General features: G+C 44.1%; 1 protein-coding gene and 1 long non-coding RNA gene across 5 annotated transcripts in view; one reads left to right on the top strand and one right to left on the bottom strand.

The window, feature by feature from the left end:
• Cmtr1 (cap methyltransferase 1) overlaps nt 1–12708 on the bottom strand; it is a 54359-nt gene extending 41651 nt beyond the window's left edge. For 2 of the 4 annotated variants that reach the window (XM_029566942.1, XM_029566943.1), the window contains exons 1-2: nt 12555–12704; nt 9297–9445 (exon numbers count right to left, since the gene is read on the bottom strand). In XM_029566942.1, the coding sequence (XP_029422802.1) occupies nt 9297–9441 (145 nt within the window). In that variant the 5' untranslated portion in view covers nt 9442–9445; nt 12555–12704. Of the gene's footprint in view, nt 1–9296; nt 9446–12554 lie in introns of all 4 variants that reach the window. The other 2 variants (XM_008840049.3, XM_029566941.1) reach the window with 2 other exon arrangements.
• LOC115071541 lies at nt 12654–20485 on the top strand. Its single transcript, XR_003850632.1, has 2 exons — nt 12654–12792; nt 19811–20485. It is a non-coding gene; the product is annotated as an uncharacterized LOC115071541 (long non-coding RNA).
• Nucleotides 20486–21095: the final 610 nt, after the last annotated feature.

Raw genomic sequence — 21095 nt, forward strand, 5'->3', positions numbered from 1 at the left:
CTTCATCCAATGCAATTTTATTCAGGAGGTTTCTCAGATAAATCCATTTGAATCTGGATGTAGACTTTCAAAAGTATGATCAATAATTTCTCCATCCTCGCACTAAAAATGGTACAAAGTGCAAACCAGTCAGAATGCAGAACAGAACAGAAGGATGGCGATGCCCAATCTCATCCCAAAGTTTGAGAAGCTGGACGGTGCTCAACAATTTGCACATCTTATTCCTCAGTAACTGTGGTGTTCTAAGGATAAAATGAAAATCCCAGCACAGGGAAGCAGGGTCAGAGACAGGATTCCTGGAGCTCAGTGACCAGACATCTAGCTGAGTCAACAAGTTCCAGGTTCAGTGAGAGACCCTATCTCAAAAAATAAGATGGAGAGTGATCAAAGAAGACAGCCAATGTGGACTTCTAGCTTCCACATACATATGCATACAAATGCACATGTACCCCCATGCATGTGTTGCAGCATACACCCATACAAACATATAACCATACACATATACACATACAAAGAAAATTTAGCCTAACCCTAAAGTTTCTTGCAAAGAACCATAAAAGCCTGAGAACACTTGCTATGTGTACTGAAACAGATCACCAAAGCAGATTTGAAGTCTGCACCGTAAGAAGGAATTTTCATCTGGTACTTCTGTAAACTAAGTCAGAAGTCCATGGTGGGAACTTGACATGGTGGCACATGCCTTTAATCCCAGCACTCAGGAGGTAGAGGCAGGCAGTTCTTTGTGAGATTGAGGCCGGCCTGGTCTACACAGTAAGTTCTGGGCCAACTGGGGCTAGAGACCCTGACTCAAAAAACAAACAAGGGGACTTGAGAGATGAATGAGCAGTTAAGAGCACTGACTGTTCTTGCAGAAGACCCTCAACCATGATCCTTTAAGTGTCCCTAATGAAATACACACACACACACACACACACACACACACACACACACGGACATGAAAGTAGAAGGGGGCTAACTGGGAAGAAGGGGATCAGGTAAAATGGGAGGGGGACAAAAAAAGGATAATGGAGGTGTAGAGAGCTTCAGCTGTCAACTTGACACGCCTGGAAGAAGGAACCTCAATCAAGACCCGTAAGATATTTTCTCAGCCAATTGTGGGGGGTGCCACTCCTGGGCAGGTAGGCCTGGGTGGGGTTGTATAAGAAAGCAGGCTGAGGACTGGAGAGATAGCTCAGCAGTTAAGAGCACTGGCTGCTCTTGCAGAGGACCTGGGTTCAGTTCCCAGTACCCACGTAGCAGCTAACAACCATCTGCGACTCCAGATGCCTTCACTGGCATTGCACAACACAGGTGCACTTACATACAATGCAGGCAATACTCATACACATAAAATATAAATTAGTAAGTCAAAAAAAAATTTTTTTTGGCCTTTTTGAGACAGGGTCTCCCTGTAGCCCCAGCTGACCTGGAACTCACTATGTAGACAGGCTGGCCTCGAACTCACAGAGATCCGCCTGCCTCTGCCTCCCAAGTACTGGGATTAAAGGCATGTGCCACCATGCCCAGCCAAAAAAAACTTTTTTAAGGAGGAGGGCTGGAGAGATGGCTCAGTGGTTAAGAATACTTTCTGTTCTTCCAGAGGACCTGGGTTCGATTCCCAGCATCCACATGGCAGCTAACAACTGTCTGTAACTTTCATTCCAGGAGATCCTACATCCTCTTCTGGTTTCCACAGGCTTTGTACAACATGGGTGCACTTATACACATATAGGTAATAAACTCATACACATAAAATAAAAATAATAAATTAAAAAAATTTTTTTAAAGATAGCAAGCAGCCTAAGCACAGGCTAGAGGAGAAGCCAGTAAGCAGCACTCCTCATGGTCTGTGCTTCAGCTCCTGTCTCCAGGTCCCTGCCCTGAGTTCCCACCTGACTTCCTTCCATGATGGACTGTGAACTCTAAGGTTTGAAATACTCTTTCTTCCCAAGATGTTTTTGGTTCATCCTTTATCACAGCAACGGGAAACCAAACCAATATGGGGGGAGTGAATATGATCAAACACATTATGCACATGCACGAAACTATCATAATGAAACCCACTATTATATATAATTAATACATGCTAATAAAAAAACATTTAAAAATAGTAATAACCACTGAACAATATAGCTCAGTGGTAGAGCACTTGACCAGCATGCATGAGGGTCCTAAGGTTCGACCCTTGGTAGTAGCAAAAATAATTCCAGCATCCACATCAGGTGGCTCATGACTGCCTGTAATTCCAGCTCCAGGGGATCAGATGCCTCTGGCCTCCACAGGCACCTGTAGGCACATGTACATACACACAGACACATATATACATAATTTAAAATAAAAATAATTAGAATTATTTTTAAAAAGAAATGAAACTATTCAGAACGGCTTATCACAAAAAGTTTAGTACTGTTTTGTAAAATATTTTCTAATTATGAACCATGTAAATATATTACTTACTAAAAGGTAAAATAGTTTTAAAATCAGCTTAGCAATGTGGCATAATTTTCTCAAGGAAAAAGGAAAGTTGTTGAGAAAAGAAACTGGCCCTAGCTAGGCAGGGTGGCATGTTCCTGTAATCCCAGTACTCTAGAGGCTAAGGCATGAGGATTCAATTCAAGCCCAGCCTGGTGTGCATATGGAGATCCTGTCTCCATAGAGAGGAGCAGGGCTGATGCTATGGGAGGCCCAGGGAGAAGGCAGAGGGCCCCACATAGCAGAGTTCTATACTGAACCTAAGTAGGCACTGTTCAGACTCACAGCTTGAAGCTCACATCATGATTCTGAAGCTTATCCATATCAAACCCACCTTTTCTGTGCAAAGACACACTTGCTTAGGTTGACATGAGAAAAGACGGTCTTTCCCAACAAGCATACCTGGTTCTCCAGCCCTGTGTCCCCGTGCTATGAGCAGTCCCACCACCAGCAAAGCATTCATCATGCTGCTTTAGTGTCAATTATTTGCCACACACTACCCTCAAGGGACAGTTATTCTTAGAGAACAGGAACATTGTCAAAGTCAACTTTGTATCTCTAACACCCAGGATAAGGCTTTCTATTTAATAGAAAATAAATCCTTGCTGTAGTAAATATGAAGATTTGTCAGTCAGGTCTCACCCTTTCTGAGTACCACTGAGTATATGGCTCAAATTACTTCCTTATACAAGTAGTGCAAAGTGTCCAGGACTCAAAAGTTTAAAGATGAGGAGTATCCATACTGTAAAAAGAACTGGGCCTTCCTCACACTATGATTCAGCCCCATACCACCACTAGAGGTGGAAATAGGATGTATCAGGGGCCAGTGAAATGGCTTTCTGAAAAGCCTGATGATCTGAATTCCATTCCTCAAACCCACATGGTGGAGTCAACTCCCAAAAATTGTCCCCTGACTTTTAGCACAGGCACCCTGCCCCCTACCTGAACACAAAGTTTTTAAAAATTAATTAATAAATAAGATAGGAGGCTGGAGAGATGGCTTACCAGTTAAGAACATTGGCTGTTCCTGCAGAGGACCTAGGTTTGGATCCCAGCACCCACATGGTAGCTCGTAACTGTAATTCTAGCTCCAAGGGCTCCAACGCCCTCTTCTGGCCTCCCCAGGCACCAGGAGCATGTACATTCCACTGCTTGTCTAAATCAGATTTCTTTGGTTCAGGATCTGTTCTATAAGAGGTTCATACTACATAAAATAAGGTATAATCTGCAAAAGTAATAATGGTCAGAGAATTTTAAAATCTAACAGTTAAAGCCGGGCGTGGTGGTGCACACCTTTAATCCCAGCACTTGGGAGGCAGAGGCAGGTGGATCTCTGTGAGTTCAAGGCCAGCCTGGTCTCCATAATGAGTTCCAGGACAGCTGGGGCTACAGGGAGACCCTGTCTCAAAAAGACCGAAAAAAAAAAAAAAAAAAAATCTAACAGTTAAGTCAAATGTGCATTTTTGAAGTGTGTAAAATTTTGCAAAAGAAAGGCGGCCAGTAAATGTGTGATCAAAAGAAAAAAAAAAATTCCAAACAAAAATTGCGTTTTCTATAATAATCGGGTAGCAGAAAGAAACATGAAATCTGCCCCTTCCTATTAAGGTGGCTGCCCAATTCTCTTAACAAGGAAGTTGCTTATATTCACCAATGTAACGTCACAGAGTGCCAGAGAGTGCCACTCAGAAGGAAAGAGCCAGAACATTAACAATGAGTTACCATGGAAACAGAGCGGTGAGGTGATATTTATTTTCTGCTTTGTACCTTCATGCATTTGTGAGAAACAAGAATATATTAGTCTGAAAATTGGGGTAAAAAAATGAAGCTAGAGCCAGGCGTGGTAGTGTACGCCTTTAATCCCAGCACTCAGGAACTCTCTGTGAGTTCAAGGCCAGCCTGGTCTACATAGTGAGTTCCAGGCCAGCTGGGGCTACAGGGAGACCCTGTCTCAACAAAAAAAAAAAAAAAAGAAGAAGCTGGGACTGGAGAGATGTCTCAGCAGTTAAGAGCACTAGCTGCTCCTGCAGAGGACCCGGGTTCAATTTCAAGCACCCACATGGCAGCTAACAACCATCTGTAACTTCAGTTCCAGGACAGCTGGGGCTAAACACCCTCTTCTGACTCCAAGGGCACTGCACGACAAGGGTGCACTTATACACATGCAGGCAATACATGCATACACATAAAATAGAAATAACAAATAAAATATTTTTTTAAAATGAAGCTACAAAGAACTACCATTCCAAGTCCTGAGAACAGATTGGTTCCTCTCCAGAGAAATCTTCAAGGCAGCAGTTCTGAAGAGAGGCAAGGCCTCCTAAGTGTCCCAAGACTCTCCCCAGGTTGCTCATCTATCACCTCCCAGGAGATGAGACAGCACCAGAGCAGAAGGCCCACATGCTAAGAAGGGTTTCGAAAGGTGCAGATTCTCTTCTCTAAGTGGCCTCCAAGCCTTCAACCTGCACTGCTCAGTACAGAGAAGGTGGAGCCAGGAATATGGGCCACTCCCTAAGCACAGCCCTGGCAGTACTTCAGAGCAGTGCAATGGTCCAGGGTTAATCAGAAGCCTGCAATGTTATGTCAGTTCTCATCAGCCCTGTAGACAAACACAGACCTACCTTGAAAACATTAAAACCAGTATCCTTCTCAAAAGGGACTGTTCTAGGGAGTTGCCAGGCTGTGAAATTTCCTTGAAGACACAACAATGAACCCTGGAATGGTAAGAATCCCATTCCCACTCATGCAGAGTCCTACCTTTGATTTCTTTGGGTAGAAGGCTCATCAATTAGGCATATCTGTGCTGACTCAGGTACAAAGCTCAAGCACCTGACACTGGTACAGAGCTCTTTCCACTCCATTCCTCCTCCCAAGGCTGTATCTACTGCATAGATACTGTCCCTTCCAGGTTCTGAGAGTGAGGATGATGGCAGCTAAAATACTGTAATTTTTGTGAGACAGAGACGTGTATATGAAAAAGCAAACCAAACCTAATTTCTCTCTTTGATTCATGTAACATATAAACCCAATTCTTAGTCTGACATGACTTAAAAAGAATTTTGAGAAAGTAATCTTAATGTCCAAAGATTGCTGCAGCCACTTCATGTTTACCCTCTGGGCCTTTGGGGCCACTCTTCACATGAAATAGAGAACTGTCATGGCTGCAGCACGAACTGAAGAAGGGCTCTGCTTTTCAAGATCAGTAAGAACTTAGCAAATGCTCAGCAGAGAACTTAGTAATGAGGATATCAATTAGCAGGAGTAATAAGGTCAGTCTATTAAAATCATTATTTTCATTAAGAACTTGCCAAAGCTGGGTAACATCCCCATTTACCTCCCAAGGAGATTCCCTTCTAAAACCAAAACATTAGAGTCTTCATTTACGATTTCTTCCCTACCTGACAGAAATCATCGCTAAGTCATTTTAAAGAAGAAAGGCTCACTTCACAGAGGAACAGGTTTCCCAGCTGTTGGCAAATTGTTCACATGGCAAGAGAGCAGTAGGGTAATCATGGCAAGGTTAAAAAGACAGTGCTAACACAAAAGGATGGGCCTCTCCAACCAATCCTGCCAAGGTGAGCAGCACAGAAACACAGAGTAAGTTACTAATTTTAATAAACATCACATCTGGCCTCACGATTGCTGGAGAATACACTCATTCCTGCGTAAAGACTCAATTTCTCCTTGCCAAACAAACAGTAACTCGTTAGAGCAATTTAAACAGATACCAGTAAAGGCAGTTTTTGATTAAGGTCATGAATCTGGGCTGACAGGAAAGCGATGGCATTTCAGGGCAAATAGCCTATTTAGGAAAGAATTAAACCTGGTGGAGGGAAAGGTGCTTTCAATATGGTGCTGAAGGAGCTTTGCAACTTCCAAACCAAACTGCTCCAAGAGGATCAGGAGCCCACTAGGCACACAGCTAAACAGAGAAGGCAGCTTTGACATCCAGACCAGTTTCCCTATGAGAAACAACCAAAAAGAACAAAATGGCTTCATCTGCCTCTCCTTACTGCAAATCGTTACTTGATTGTAAATTTCTAAGAGTTTATTTACATTTTCAAACTCCTCTTAGAATACTCGAAAGAACAAGATGCCAAGGTGTCCATGATAACAACCTCCCTTTTTTCCTTTACCCTGGCTAAATGTCAAGTTGCTGAACTGGCAATGCAACTATCTTGTGAATAATGTAAAACAAACTGATCAAATAGATCTACTAATGAGTCATCACATGATCCAGTGGAGGGAGGAAAAACAAGGCCCAGATAGAAATAGTAACTGATGTTTTTCTAACTGTCCTCCCTGAAGAGCATTTCTCAATCATCTAGTGGAACGATATACGCAGGTAGAGGGTTGGAACAAACGCAAACACCCCTGTTTTAATGCAGTGGCCACAAGAGGAAAGGCGCACACGCATCTCTGAGACATGTAGTTTCTGGCAAGACAGAACACTGTCAGGGTGCATTGTCCAGTGGATGCCTAAAAGGAGCAGACACAGAGGACAGACGATAGAAACACTCAATACTTAATGAAATGATCTGCAAGCTGGAGGAGGGATGGGTAAAATGGAAAAAGATACAAAGCATTTTAAGATTCTTAGAAAGATGCTTCTGTAACTGGTCTTACTTCTGTTCGGTAATTATATACTAAGCATTTGCTCCATACCTGGCATGGGAGGGAGGGAAATATAGGCCGATTCTAGTCCTGGTTTTTTTGTTTGTTTTTGAGACAGGGTTTTCTTTTAGCCCTAGGTGGCCTAGAACTGGTATGCAGACCAGGCAGGTCTCAATCTCAGGGATCCACCTACCTCTACCTTCCCTCACCTGGGAGTTGTCCTCTCATTTTTTCTAAAGAGCACTTGCCTGGAAAGGTGCCAAAGATCACTTAGCACTAGACACCACCCTACGGGGCACCACTCATTCCCCAGACACATCTCCCTTTTCCCTTGTAGACCATCTCTCCTTTCCCCATCTTTGCCAAGTTGCTTAAACCCTAAATGGGATGCAAAAACCTTTCCTCAACAGTCCCTAAAACCTGTGTATCAATAGGTTTTTGTCTTTCTGTTCAGTAATGCTGATTATATACTTTCTCTCCTACCCCAAAACCCACTGTGACTTTTTTTGCTTTTTTTGGACAGGTCCTGCTTCATTGTCCAGGCTACTCTCCAATTCAAATTTATCAGCTCAAGTGATCTCTCTTGCCTCAGCCTCCCAAACAGCCAGGAGTTAGGCATGTGTGACCATACCCAGCTCTACTGAGATTTTGAAAGCACCCAAACCTCCACATACAAGGTTAATGAAAGTCTCTTATCCAGCCTAGATCACATCTGTACTAAATGCTCCATTAACTGCACCATCTGTCAAGCTTTTGACTGGACCAGCTGCACAGTAACAGCTGATATGTAACTGTCCTTCCATGCGCCTACCACTTGTGACTAAACTACATTTCCTACCACCCACAAAGGAAGTTTCACACCCTTTCAATCTGTTACTGTTTCGTTCCAGTTTACCAATGACCACACAGAGAATGCAAAATGCAAGCCTGCTGGTATACTTGGTTGGATATAGTGTCCTCCAAATATCTTGTCACCTAGAAACTGTGAATAAAATCTTACTTGGAAATACAGTTTCTGCAGATATAACCAAGTTAAAATGAGGTAACACTAAAGTGACATGGGCCCTAAACCAGTAAGACAGAAATGAGGACACAGACACAGAGGAAAGGCAGAGTAAGAAACCAGAGTTACATTGGCACTAGCCAAAGGGTACCAAGGACTGCTAACAACCTCCAAAAATGACAGAAGTCTTTCCACGAAGCCTTGACAAGGAGCATGTGGCTCTGCTGACACCTTGGTTTGAGACCGCCAGACCTTTTATTGTTTGGGGGGGGGGGTGAGACAGGCTGTAGCCCCAGCTTGTCTGGAACTCACTACACATACCAGTCAGTCTCTATCTCATAGAGATCCGCCTGCCTCTGCCTCCCAAGTGCTGGGATTAGAAGTGTGTCATCACTCCCAGCCTGAAGTGGAGTACTTCTAACTGCTTGGTATATGAAGTGAACTCCTAGACACTGAGCTTTCAGAGAGCTTTTGCACAAACTGTGAATATTCATAATCCTCACAAACAAGCAAAGCAAAATACTACTTTCAACCAAACCAATGAAATCTTTGAGCTGAATATGAACAACAAATAGAGTGATGTTCCACCACAGCTGGGTACTTCTGACCACAGTTGCTGAAGGAACTGAGAAAACAGAAGGCAAGGACCTGAGAACCAGGCCAGGCAGCTGTGCCCCGCCTCTACAAAAGAGCCCCAATGGCTGGGTGTGGTAGTGCATGCCTTTGGTCCCAGCACTCAGGAGACAAGAGACAGGAGGATCTCTGTGAGTTCAAGGCCAGCCTGGTCTACATAGTGAGTTCCAGGACAGCTGGGGCTACAGGGAGACCCTGTCTCAAAAAGGCCAAAAAAAAAAAAAAAAAAAAAAAGACCAAAACAAGGGCCCTCAAATTATAAACAGCTATTAAAAAACACCACATTCGATGCTCACCACTTCTGACTTAAGGCAGCAAAGGAATGCCACCTGCTGAAGAACCAGCATACCAGCATCAGAACTAAGGCACCTCTAGAAAAATGCCCCTATTTTTATTTGAAACAAGGTTCCCCACTCCAGGTATGAGAAAGGTGGAATGGATGCATCCATATGTATAGCTACATCCTTCTGTCAAATATGCCTAATTTCCCCGCAAGGGGCAGTGAACTGTATTCTGCTCAATCTAAGCAGTAGGCATTGAGATGGCCAGTAGCCTCAGACCACACAGACCAGCGTACCTTTTGCTGCATGACTGACAGAGGAGGGAGGTTCATCATCAGATGTGGAGCTGAGGTGCCGGGCAAGCTCTCCAACTCTTTTCTGCTTCTTGAGGGGGGCAGTGCATTCTGAGTCACTTCTCTTCTTCATTGTCACTGCAACCATAAATCTAGTAAGTCAGATGCTCTTGGGTTAGAACCACTGGAACGGAGCAAGGATTCCAAAGTATAAATCAACAGTGGGATGAGATCTGACAACTCCAAACACCTTCCAATGCCAACACCCAAAGAGCTTCTTCCTCAGAATGAGGATTAAGGAGGCTGGCCAAGCACAGGTTTTCAATAACAACTATTAGTTTTGTTTTGTTTTTTGTCTTTTTGAAGCAGGGTCTCCCTGTAGCCCCAGCTCTCCTGGAACTCACTATGTAGATCAGGCTGGCCTTTAACTCACAGAGATCCGCCTGTCTCTGCCTCCCAAGTGCTGGGACTACAGGCGTGTGCTACCACGCCCGGCTTACAACTATTAGTTTTACTAGAAAATATGATGCTGTCAGACCAGAGGTCCCAGGGACCACTGGTGACAGATACCAAAAAGTCATGGATTAATTCAACAAGCCACAGGAGGGAAAAGGCCTGGGGTATTTACTATTCTATATTCTATATTTTTTTCTTTATATGTGCATGAGTATTTTGCCTGCATGTAAGTGCACCCACGCTCTATGGCCTCAAGAGGTCAGAAGAGAGTGTTGGATCCCCTTGAACTGGTGTTAGTCACCATGTGAGTGCTGGGAACCAAACCTGGGTCCTATGCAGGAGCAGCCAGAGCTCTTAATCACTGAATCATCTCTCCAGCCCCTTGTTATTCTTTACTTTTGATATAATATTAGCTATCATAACTGAATGTATGCTGGAAATTATGAAATCTACTAAATATCAGTGAATACTTCCAAGGTGAAAAGACCACCACAGAATGATTTTCTTCTTTTTCATTATTTTGCCAGAACAATTACATTCCATGTCACAAATATTGGGATTTGGTTTATTTCATGTTTGGAAATATGAAAGAACTGGGAAGGTTTTTAACTGCAGTAAGGAATGGAAGCAGTAAGGAATGGTTGGCTTAAGACTGAGGAAAGAGAGAAGACACTGAGACTGGAGTTAGTTTTATCACTGGAATACAAAAATGGTAATTTTAATAGCAATCAATCCACCCACACAAAAAAGAAGCTGGACATGGTGGTATACACCTTTTATCCCAGCACTTGGGAGGCAGAGGCAGGTGGATCAGCCTGGTCTACATAGTGAGTCCCAGGACAGCTGGGGCTACAAGGAGACCCTGTCTCAAAAAGACAAGAAGGAAGGAAGGAAGGAAGGAAGGAAGGAAGGAAGGAAGGAGGGAGGGAGGGAGGGAAAGAAGGAAAGAAAGAAAGAAAGAAAGAAAGAAAGAAAGAAAGAAAGAAAGAAAGAAAGAAAGAAAGAAAGAAAGAAAGAAAGAAAGAAAGAAAGAAAGAAAGAAAGAAAGAAAGAAAGAAAGAAAGAAAGAAAGAAAGAAAGAAAGAAAGAAAGAAAGAAAGAAAGAAAGAAAGAAAGAAAGAAAGAAAGAAAGAAAGAAAGAAAGAAAGAAAGAAAGAAAGAAAGAAAGAAAGAAAGAAAGAAAGAAAGAAAGAAAGAAAGAAAGAAAGAAAGAAAGAAAGAAAGAAAGAAAGAAAGAAAGAAAGAAAGAAAGAAAGAAAGAAAGAAAGAAAGAAAGAAAGAAAGAAAGAAAGAAAGAAAGAAAGAAAGAAAGAAAGAAAGAAAGAAAGAAAGAAAGAAAGAAAGAAAGAAAGAAAGAAAGAAAGAAAGAAAGAAAGAAAGAAAGAAAGAAAGAAAGAAAGAAAGAAAGAAAGAAAGAAAGAAAGAAAGAAAGAAAGAAAGAAAGAAAGAAAGAAAGAAAGAAAGAAAGAAAGAAAGAAAGAAAGAAAGAAAGAAAGAAAGAAAGAAAGAAAGAAAGAAAGAAAGAAAGAAAGAAAGAAAGAAAGAAAGAAAGAAAGAAAGAAAGAAAGAAAGAAAGAAAGAAAGAAAGAAAGAAAGAAAGGAGTGCTGATGCTGAGTGGGGTAGTGTGTGCCTAGATCTCAGCACTCAGGTGTCTGACTTCAAGACCAATTTACATACGGAGAACCTGAATGTAAACACCAAGTGCTGAGGATGCAGCTCAATGATTGGAGCCCTTGCCTTGCCCGTGAAACGCCCTGACTGAATTCCATTCCCAGCACTCAAGGGCAAAAAATATAAAGCTGCAAGCATCCATGAGGTTAAAAAAATGGATAGGATGAATTATGAGACCTTGAAGAAAAGTAATGAATACAGTGTGACCGGCTATAGAGAAGTCGGAAGAGAAAGGTCATAGTTGGAGTTACTGACATCTTTCGGGAATGGGGATTGAGGGGTTCAAGAACAGGCTTATTAAGTCTGGGTCACAAGAAGGCGGCAGTGGAATGCAAAACAACTGCCCCAACCTTACAAAACCCTGGATCACGTGTTTCCTTCTCTCCAGTTCAAAGATGAACCAGATGACCGAATGCACAATCATCCTTCCCGAGGAAGCAATTTCTTGAGTGACACACACAGCACCTATCATAGGGAAGCAGGCTGAGCAAACAGAAAGCAAGGCTACATTTCGGTAAAACGCAGCGTCGGGCCACCGGGTGAGCTGCAGGAAAAGCCCTTCACCGAGACTGCTTTCGGCCACAGCAAACTCACTTAGGCCACTCTGAGGGGAGACCGGGTATGGGGAACTTCAAATGGACTGTGCAGGGGCAGGTGCATGAAAGGGGCAGGTCATGTGACAATCAAGGCCGTGGATACTGATGCTCCTCCTCAAATTGCATCCTCTGGGATGTAGGCCTTGCAGGACATCCCATGCAACCGGTCTCATTTTCCAATGGGAAAGACTTGGGGCGCGCAGGAGAGGCCACAGAGCTAGCCAAGGACCTACGCACGGTTGACGCACCGTGCCTACAAAACCCTACGGGAACGGCGGGGGTTCAAATCCCCCTCTGCGGCCTCGAGGTCGCCCCGAGGGAAGCGAGCCGGGCGGCCAGCTCCCCGGGCCAGGCGTTTCCAGTGAGGAGACCTTCGAGTGTGCGCAGCGATGAGCGGCTAGGCTGCAGGAGATGGGGGGGAGGGGGAGGCGCAGAGAAGCTACTAGAAGGCGGGGAGAGTCGCCGCCGCAGGAGGAGAGGATGCGGCGCCCGCGTGCCCGCCCGCTCGTTCCCCCCGGGCCGCGCGTCGGCACTCACGCTGAGGGGACGGAGCGAGCTGACAGACACCAGAGGTCGGGCCTACGCTGTCGCCGCCGCCAACGCCGCCGCCGAGCCTGGCGCAGCAGCCGCCACAGCCTCGGCGCCTCCCTCACTTTCCGTTCCTTACAAGGCCAGCCTCGTTCGACCCGGCGCGCGCGTGCGCTCAGGTCCCGCCCTGCGGGCGGCGCCGCTTGATGACGTCACGGATCGGAACTCCGCCCCCTCCGAGTTCTAGGTTAGAGGGGAGCCGCAGGGAAAAGCTGGGGGGGCGGGGTGCTCGCCGGACTCACGGCGCCTGCGCAGAAGAGCCCACGGGGAAAGGATGGAGAAAATGAATTGAGCCGGGCGTGGTGGCGCATGCCTTTAATCCCAGCACTCAGGAGACAGAGGCAGGCGTATCTCTGTGAGTTCAAGGCCAGCCTGGTCTACATAGTTAGTTCCAGGACAGCTGGGGCTACAGGGAGACCCTGTCTCAAAAAGACCAAAAAAAGAAAAAAAAAATCAACTGAAACCGGTATTTTACCTCAGTTTATTTCATCTCGTCATCTACAGATGAAGAACAAAGAGACTAAACTGGTTGAGGGCGGGAGCCAGTGTTCCTGTGTCCCCAATATCCTACATATAGGACACACATGAATGTGGTAGAGTACTTACCTGGCATACACCAGATCCTGGGTTCAATACCCAACACCCATTTAAAAAACACCATCTGTAGCATCTGACCATATGGACACAGATGAATCTCCATCCCTGAGCCTCCTTCACATTTTCAGACTAATAGAACCCGAATGTGGCTAGACATGCTCAGTTGCATCTGTCATCTTAAACCCATGACTTCAAATGTTACCTTATATTCTCTCATAATTCTGCTTTTTGTTCAAATGGCTGGCACTAACTTCCACCATGCTTATTCAACCAGAACTCAGAGGGAGTTTCCCTCTTTTTTATTCCTTGGAACCCACAATGTACTTGAGTCTGCCTTCTAATTGTCTGGTAAATCTACTCATCTCCTGTCCTATCAGCACAATGAACATACTACCTCTCAGTAGGACTTTTGCAGAAATATCCAAGTCATGATACTTCTAATGCATTATCCTCTAGGGTTCTTCTCCCAGCCTGGACTATTCTTTCCCTCTGTCCACAAATCCCTTAGGTCTCAGCATTCTCATCTCTAGAAACCTTTCCCAACCTCACAAGACTAATTAGAAGCACCATCTCAGCTCACACACTTTCTGGCCTTCCACCAGAACTTCCTGCAGTGTTATAAAACAGCCTGTCCTGTTGGCTCACCTCCCTTCCCCACACAATTGTAACCTCTGCACAATAAAGCCTATGTTTTTGTGAATTAAAATCACAAGAATTAACAGTATGGCTTGTGACAGGTATAGTAAACATTTATTGGGTGGAAGATGATTGAGTGGTGTGCCCAAGGTCACAGAGCTAGGAAGTAGTACAGAACCATTTGATTCAATTCTGTATGGCTGGAAAGCTGAGTATCCTTCCATCTCACCAAGAATTTTTCTTTTCTTTTTTTTAAAAAAAATTTTTTTTTGGTCTTTTTGAGACAGGGTCTCCCTGTAGCCCAGCTGGCCCGGAACTCACTATGTAGACCAGGCTGGCCTTGAACTCACAGAGATCCGCCTGCCTCTGCCTCCCAAGTGCTGGGATTAAAGGCATGCACCACCATGCCTGGCTTTAAAAAAATTTTTATGTATATTTTTTATGTCTGTATATATGTAAGTGCATCCATGTCATGCAATGCCCACGAAGGTCAGAAGGGGGAGTCAGATCCCCTGGAACTAGAGTTACAGACAGTTGTTAGCCACTCACTATGTTGGTGTTGGGAATTAAACCTGGGTACTATGCCAGAGCAGTCAGTGCCCTTAACCTCTGAGCCATCTCTCCAGCCCCTTTTCTTTTTTATGGTGGTGATGCTGAAATAAAGTTGAGGCTTACAGACACATTCTCACAGATCACAAAAGAAATAAAGAATTACACTGACCACATGGTGGAACTGACTCCCCAAAATTGTCCTCTGACCTCCACACATGTAGTGGCATGTGCATGCCAACACACATATGTACTCATAAACATGAAAAATAAATGTAATATTTTTTTATAGTGCTAGAACAATCAGATCGATATATAGGGGAAATATGACCCTTGATTTTTTTTACACGTATGAATGTTTTGCTTACATGTATGTACGTGCAATGTATGCAATGCTCAAAGAGGCCACAAGAAGACATTAGATTCCCTAGAACTGCAGTTGCAGACAGTTGTTAACTGTCATGTGGATGCTGGGAACCAAACCCAAGTCCTCTGCAAGAGTAACCTGTGCTCTTACCCGTTGAGCCAGCTTTCCAGCCTGGACCCTCAATTCATTAAGCAATATGTAAAACTAAGTCAAAAGTTGGGTGTGCTGGGTGCACACCTGTAATCCTGGCATCTGGAAAGCTAAGGCAGGAGAATGGAGAATTTGAGACTAGCGCTAGCGCTACATAGTACAATCTTGTCTCAAAAAAACAAATAAAAATAGTGAGGACAACTAATTTTCAGGACCCTCCTGGACATGGCAGTTTTTGGCTGCTTCTTAATAAAACCTTGCTTGCTTGCTTGCTTGCTTGCTTGCTTGCTTGCTTGCTTGCTTGCAAAAGGAAAGCAAGGAAAGGAGGGGAGGGGAGGGGCAGGGGAGGGGGAGGGGAGGGAAGGGAAGGGAAGGGAAGGAAGGGAAGGGAAAATAACTATTAGAACTATGATCTAAAAGGGGCATGTGGCTGTCAGGGGAAACTTTCTGGAGTTGGTTCTCTTCCACTACTTGGGTCTTAAGGATCAAACTGAGGTTGTTGGGCTTGGCAGCAAGAACTTTATCCTCTGAGCCATATGGCCAGCCCCTGAAGATTCTTTTTTTTTTTTTTTAATGTATTTATTTTGGGGCTGGAGAGATGGTTCAGCAGTTCAGAGCACTGCCCGTTCTTACAGAAGACTCAGGTTCGTTTCCCAGCACCCACATGTCAGCTGACAACCGCCAGGGGATCTGACGCCCCTTCTGTCCTCCGCCAGCACTGCACAACACAGTGCATTTACATCCATGCAGGCATGAGACTCATACACATAAAATAAATTTTTTAATTTCACTAGACAGGCGCAATAGCAGAAGCGAGATGATGGGAGAGTCACAAAACTTGAAGATTAAATCAATGAAAAAATATTGTTGAAAAATATCTGAGATGAGTTAAATTTAACAAAGTTTACGTAATAAAAGGTTCTAGAGTGAGGTAGCCATCCGGACTGAAGATAGTTCAGGACACCTCCACCAACTGAGAAGCCATATTAGTAACTTTTCTGAAAAGTAGGAACTGACACACTAAATTACCCAGTTGGTGTGTTTCCAGGTTTGTCTTCCACAAGCTTATTTTGGACGCCTTCAGCCTGTGATTGGCTGAGATTTAGTTGCTTGGTTACCATGGCATGTACTCAGATTTGGCAAAGTTTCTTTACATATCAAGATAGGCTAAAGTCTACTATGCATTAAGGCAGACAAGTCAAACTTTATGACTCAAGTACAGAGTTCAGTTACACTCAACTTAATTCAGTTTGATAGTATCCAAACTCAACAAGGGGAGAAATATGAGAAGAGAAAAAAATAGAGCCTCTAGACAATGACAAAAGATGTGCCATTCATTGTTATCAGAGTCCCCCAAGAGAAAGAGAAACTAAAAAAAAAATTTTGGTGCAGAACTTTTAAAAACTTTTTTTATTCCTGGGCATGGTGGCGCACGCCTTTAATCCCAGCAGTCGGGAGGGAGGCAGAGGCAGGCAGATCTCTGTGAGTTCAAGGCCAGCCTGGTCTACATAGTGAGTTCCAGGACAACCGGGGCTACAGGGATACCCTGTCTCAAAATACCAAAAAAAAATTGTTTTATTATTTTAAAATTTGTTTTTTGGTTTTTGTTTGTTTGGTCTTTTTGAGACAGGGTCTCCCTGTAGCCCCAGCTGGCCTGGAACTCACTATGTAGACCAGGCTGGCCTCGAACTTAATTTTACATGTATCAGTGTATTGCTTGCATGTAAGTGTACTCATGCAATGCCCTCAGAGGTCCAAAGATGGTGTCAGATCCCCTGGAACTGGAATTACAGATGGCTGTTACCTGCTATATGGGTGCTAGAGTTTGAACCCAGGTCTTCTGCAAGAACAGCCAGTGCTCTTAACCACTGAGCCATCTCTCTAGCTGCTAGAAGTGCTGTTTAAATAAATAGAGTACAAGGTTAGTTCCAAACAGATTGAGAAAGGAGCAGTTCTGAGAACAGATAGGGCTCACTCTTGGTTTAAACAGCTCCAGAAGTTAGACTTCCTTTGTTCAGGCCCTGCCATGGTGTGGCCTCCCAGCACAATACACAAGGCAAAAAACATTAGAATGATTGTGGATTTCACATCAGAAACCATGGATGCCAAAAAGGTAGTGTTGGGGGCTACAGGGTGGTTCACACCTTAAGTCCCAGCACTTGGGAGTCAGAAGCAGGTGGATTTCTGTGAGTTTGAGGCCATCCTGGTCTACCTAGCAAGTTCCAGGTCAGCTAGTGCTACATAGTGAGCCCTGTCTCAAAAAAAAAAAAAAAGGAAAAGGAAAAAAAATTTTTTTTAAGTCATAAAAAGAAAGAATTGTCATTTTGGAATTCTATGTCCATTGGAATATCCTTCAGGAGTGAAGGCAAACTAAAAATATTCACAGAGAAAGGAAAACTTAAGAGACTTAATCATCAGACATGGTTTGTAAAATAATGGTGGTATACACTTGTAATCCCAGAACTCAGGAAGCTGAGGTCAGAACATGTCCTCAAGTTCAAGGCTAGTCTGGGCACTGGACCACATAATCAGTTCTAGGCCAACCTGGGCTACAGAATGAAAATTTTTGTCTAAAATAAATAAAGGACAAAAGGAAGAGCTAGCCCTAGAGAGGAAGGTCTTTAATCCCAGCTACTCAGAAGGATAAGGCAAGAGGATTGCAAATTCAAGGCCAGCCTAGGCAAGTTATTGAAATCCTGGTCCCTGTCTGAACAATAAAAAGTAAAAAGAGGGGGGCTGGAGAGATGATGGATCAGCAGTTAAGAACACTGACTGTTCTTGCAGAAGACCCAGGATCGAATCCCAGCACCCACATGGCAGCTAACAACTGTCCGTAACTCCAGTTCCAGGGGATCAGACAGCCTCTTCTGTCCTCTGCCAGCATTGCACAACACGGGTGCACCTACCTACATGCAGGCAATATACATATACACATAAAATAAAAATAATAAATGAAATTTAAAAAAATTGTAAAGTAAAAAGAGGGCTTGAGATGTAGCTCAGAGGTAGAACTTTGCCTAGCATGTGCAAGATGCTAGGTTTAATCCCCAGAGCAGATAGATGATAGAGAGATGATACGTAGATGATTGATAGATGGAGGGGAGGGGGGGAAGTGGGGGAGTATAAAGGAAAAGACTAAAAATTATTCACGCTGAAAAGAAACAAGAGCTCAAAAAAAAAAAAAACTAGAAGTATCAGGAATGAAAGAAGGAAAAACAATAAATACCCAGCTACATAAAATGCACCATTTTTTACACTTTTAAGTTCTTAAAAATATGCCTAATGGTTGAAAGCAAAATGAACATTGTCTGACAGGGTTTTCAATGTATGTACATGCTAGCCACGTGGTGACTATAACACAGGTAGAGGAAGGTACAGGGAGGCAGCAGTGAGGTCTCTACATGCCACGGGAAGTGGAAAAATACTCATTCAAAATCAGTGTAAAAAGTTAGGTATTGAAGGGACTAGAGATGGCTCAGCGGTTAAGAGCACTCGCTGCTCTTGCAGATCTGGGTTCCATTCTCAGCACCCACATGGTGACACAACCATCCGTAACGCCAGCTTCTGAGGATCTGATGCCCTCATCTGACCTCCCTGGGCCTCGCACGACACAGGTGTACCTACCAACATGCAGGAAATACACTCATACACGTAAAAAAATAAAAATAATAAATAATTTTTTTAAGTTGGATATTGAGGGGCTGGAGGGATGGCTCGGTGGTTAAGAGCACTGGCTGCTCTTGCAGAAGACCCAGGTTTGAATCCCAGCACCCACATAGCAGCTAACAACTATGCTAACTCCAGTTCCAGGGTATCTGACATCCTCTTCTGTCCTCTGCAGGTACTGCATGACATGGGTGCACTTACATACATGCAGGCATAACGCTCATACACATAAAACTAAGCATTAAAAAATAAATAAAAAGGTATGGGGACTGGAGAGATGACTCAGCAGTTAAGAGCACTTGCTGCTTTTGCAGAGGACCTGGGTTTTGTTACCAGCACCCACTTGGAAGCAAACAACCAGTTCCAGATTATCTGATACCCTCTTTTGGCCTTCATGGGCACTGCACACACATGGTACATATATGCATACAGGCAAAACACTCATACACATATATAAAATAAGAAAAAAGTAAACAGTAAAAATTAAAAAAAAAAAAAAACAACAGCCGGGCGTGGTGGTACATGCCTTTAATCCCAGCACTTGGAAGGCAGAGGCAGGTGGATCCCTGTGAGTTCAAGGCTAGCCTGGTCTACATAGTGAGTTCAGGTCAGCTGGGACTACAGGGAGACCCTGTCTCAAAAAGACAAAACAAAAAACAAAACAAAAAAACAGTAATTATTAAAATATTTTTAGTGGGTTCAGTGGGTAAGAGTGCTTGCCTCAAAAACTTATGGTATTGAATTTGAATCCCTAGCACCCATGGTAAGGAGGCACGGGAGCATAGCCACTCGCACCTATAAACACCAGCACTGTGGGGGCTGCGCACAGGAGGATCACTGGGATTTGCTGGCTTCCAGTGTGACTCCAGGTTCAGTGAGGGACCCTGTCTCAAGGAAATAAAGTGGAGAGAGAGAGCAAGACACCTGCCGTCCTCCTCTGGCCTCTGCACATATATGCATACCAGCACACACAGGTGCGTGTGCACCACACACACACAGACACATAGACACGCACACACACACACACACACACACACACACACACACACACCACACCACACCAAAAAGAAGAGACAAATCTATCCCAGAATTGCAGGTTTTGGGGAACGGCTGAGTTAGAACCCCTGCAAATACAATTCTCCAATGAACACAATGAAAACACTAGCAAAACTGGGAAACTAGGAGGGGAGGATTCTGGGAAGAAAGCAGACTCGAGATTTTTTTTTTTTTCTCCCTACAGAGATTCTGAACAGGCAGATCTATCTGCTATGACTATTTTGGAACTTCAACATCCAGGGGAAGACTCAGATGGTAAACTGCTTTATTTTGGTCAATTTCAGCTCAGCACCGACGCGACTGCCCATCCCCAAAGCTCAGCCGCATGGCAGCCAGCCAGGTGGCAGGCAGCCGTGGTGCTCACGTTCCTGAGCAGCTCACAAGCCCACCTGCAGGAGCCAGGGTAAGCAAGGAGGACGGTATCCTCCGTATATGTGGCATCTGCGCTCTGATCAGCTATGTTGAAGAGGTAAACAAGAGGAGGGGAGCCACTATCATCTGTTCTAAGCATCTGCTACTCTGGCTAAACTGATTTCCAGGACATTTAAAGAGACGGTGTCTTTCTTTTTTCTTTTTAAATCTCCCCCTCTTCATTTTTCACCTTTTCTGGTTATTGAAACCAGATATTGGAGAAAAGGAAATTCAAAAACAACTGCTCTGGCTGGAGAGATGGCTCAGCAGTTAAAGAGCAGGGAGTGCTCTTCCAGAGGATCGGAGTTCAATTCCTAGCCAGCACATCCGGCAGTTTATACTTGCCTGTAACACCAGCTCTTGGAGGATTGGATGCCTCTGGCTTCCGTGGGGACCTGAACTCACATAAACACATAATTGAAAATAAAAATAAAAGTCTTTTAAAAGTCTTTTATTATTTTTATTTTATGCGTATGAGTGTATTGCCTGCAAGAACGTCGTAAGTGCACCCGTGTCCTGTAATGCCTGCGGAGGTCAGAAGAGGGCTCGGCTTCCCTGGGTGCTAGGAATTGAACCTGGGTCCTCTAGAAGAGAAATCAGTGTTCTTAACCACTTAGTCATCTCTCCAATCCTCAAATAAAAATCCTTTAAAAGCCCTACTCTCAGCTGGACATGGTGGCGCACGGCACAGCCTTTAATCCCAGCGCTTGGGAGGCAAAGGCAGGCGGATCTCTGTGAGTTCAAGGCCAGCCTGGTCTACATAGTTCCAGGACAGCTGAGGCTACAAAAAAAGCCCTACACTCGGGGTTGGAGATTTAGCTCAGTGCCAAGGCCCTGGTTCAGTCCTCAGCCCTTGGGGCGGGGGGATGACAAAAGCCCTACTCTCCTGTGGAAAAATGTAGAAAATGATCATACATTCCAGGGACAGGCTCAGAAAAGACCTGATAAGACCTTCACTGTACAGCTCAAGTTGATCTTTGACATAGAGTCAAATAATAATATTAATAATAATAATAATGAAGGAAGAGGAGGAGGAAGAAGAGGAGAAACGTTTGAGA

This window comes from Nannospalax galili, unplaced genomic scaffold, assembly GCF_000622305.1.
Source record: "Nannospalax galili isolate Female #2095 unplaced genomic scaffold, S.galili_v1.0 scaffold538, whole genome shotgun sequence".
Taxonomy (NCBI): domain Eukaryota; kingdom Metazoa; phylum Chordata; class Mammalia; order Rodentia; family Spalacidae; genus Nannospalax; species Nannospalax galili.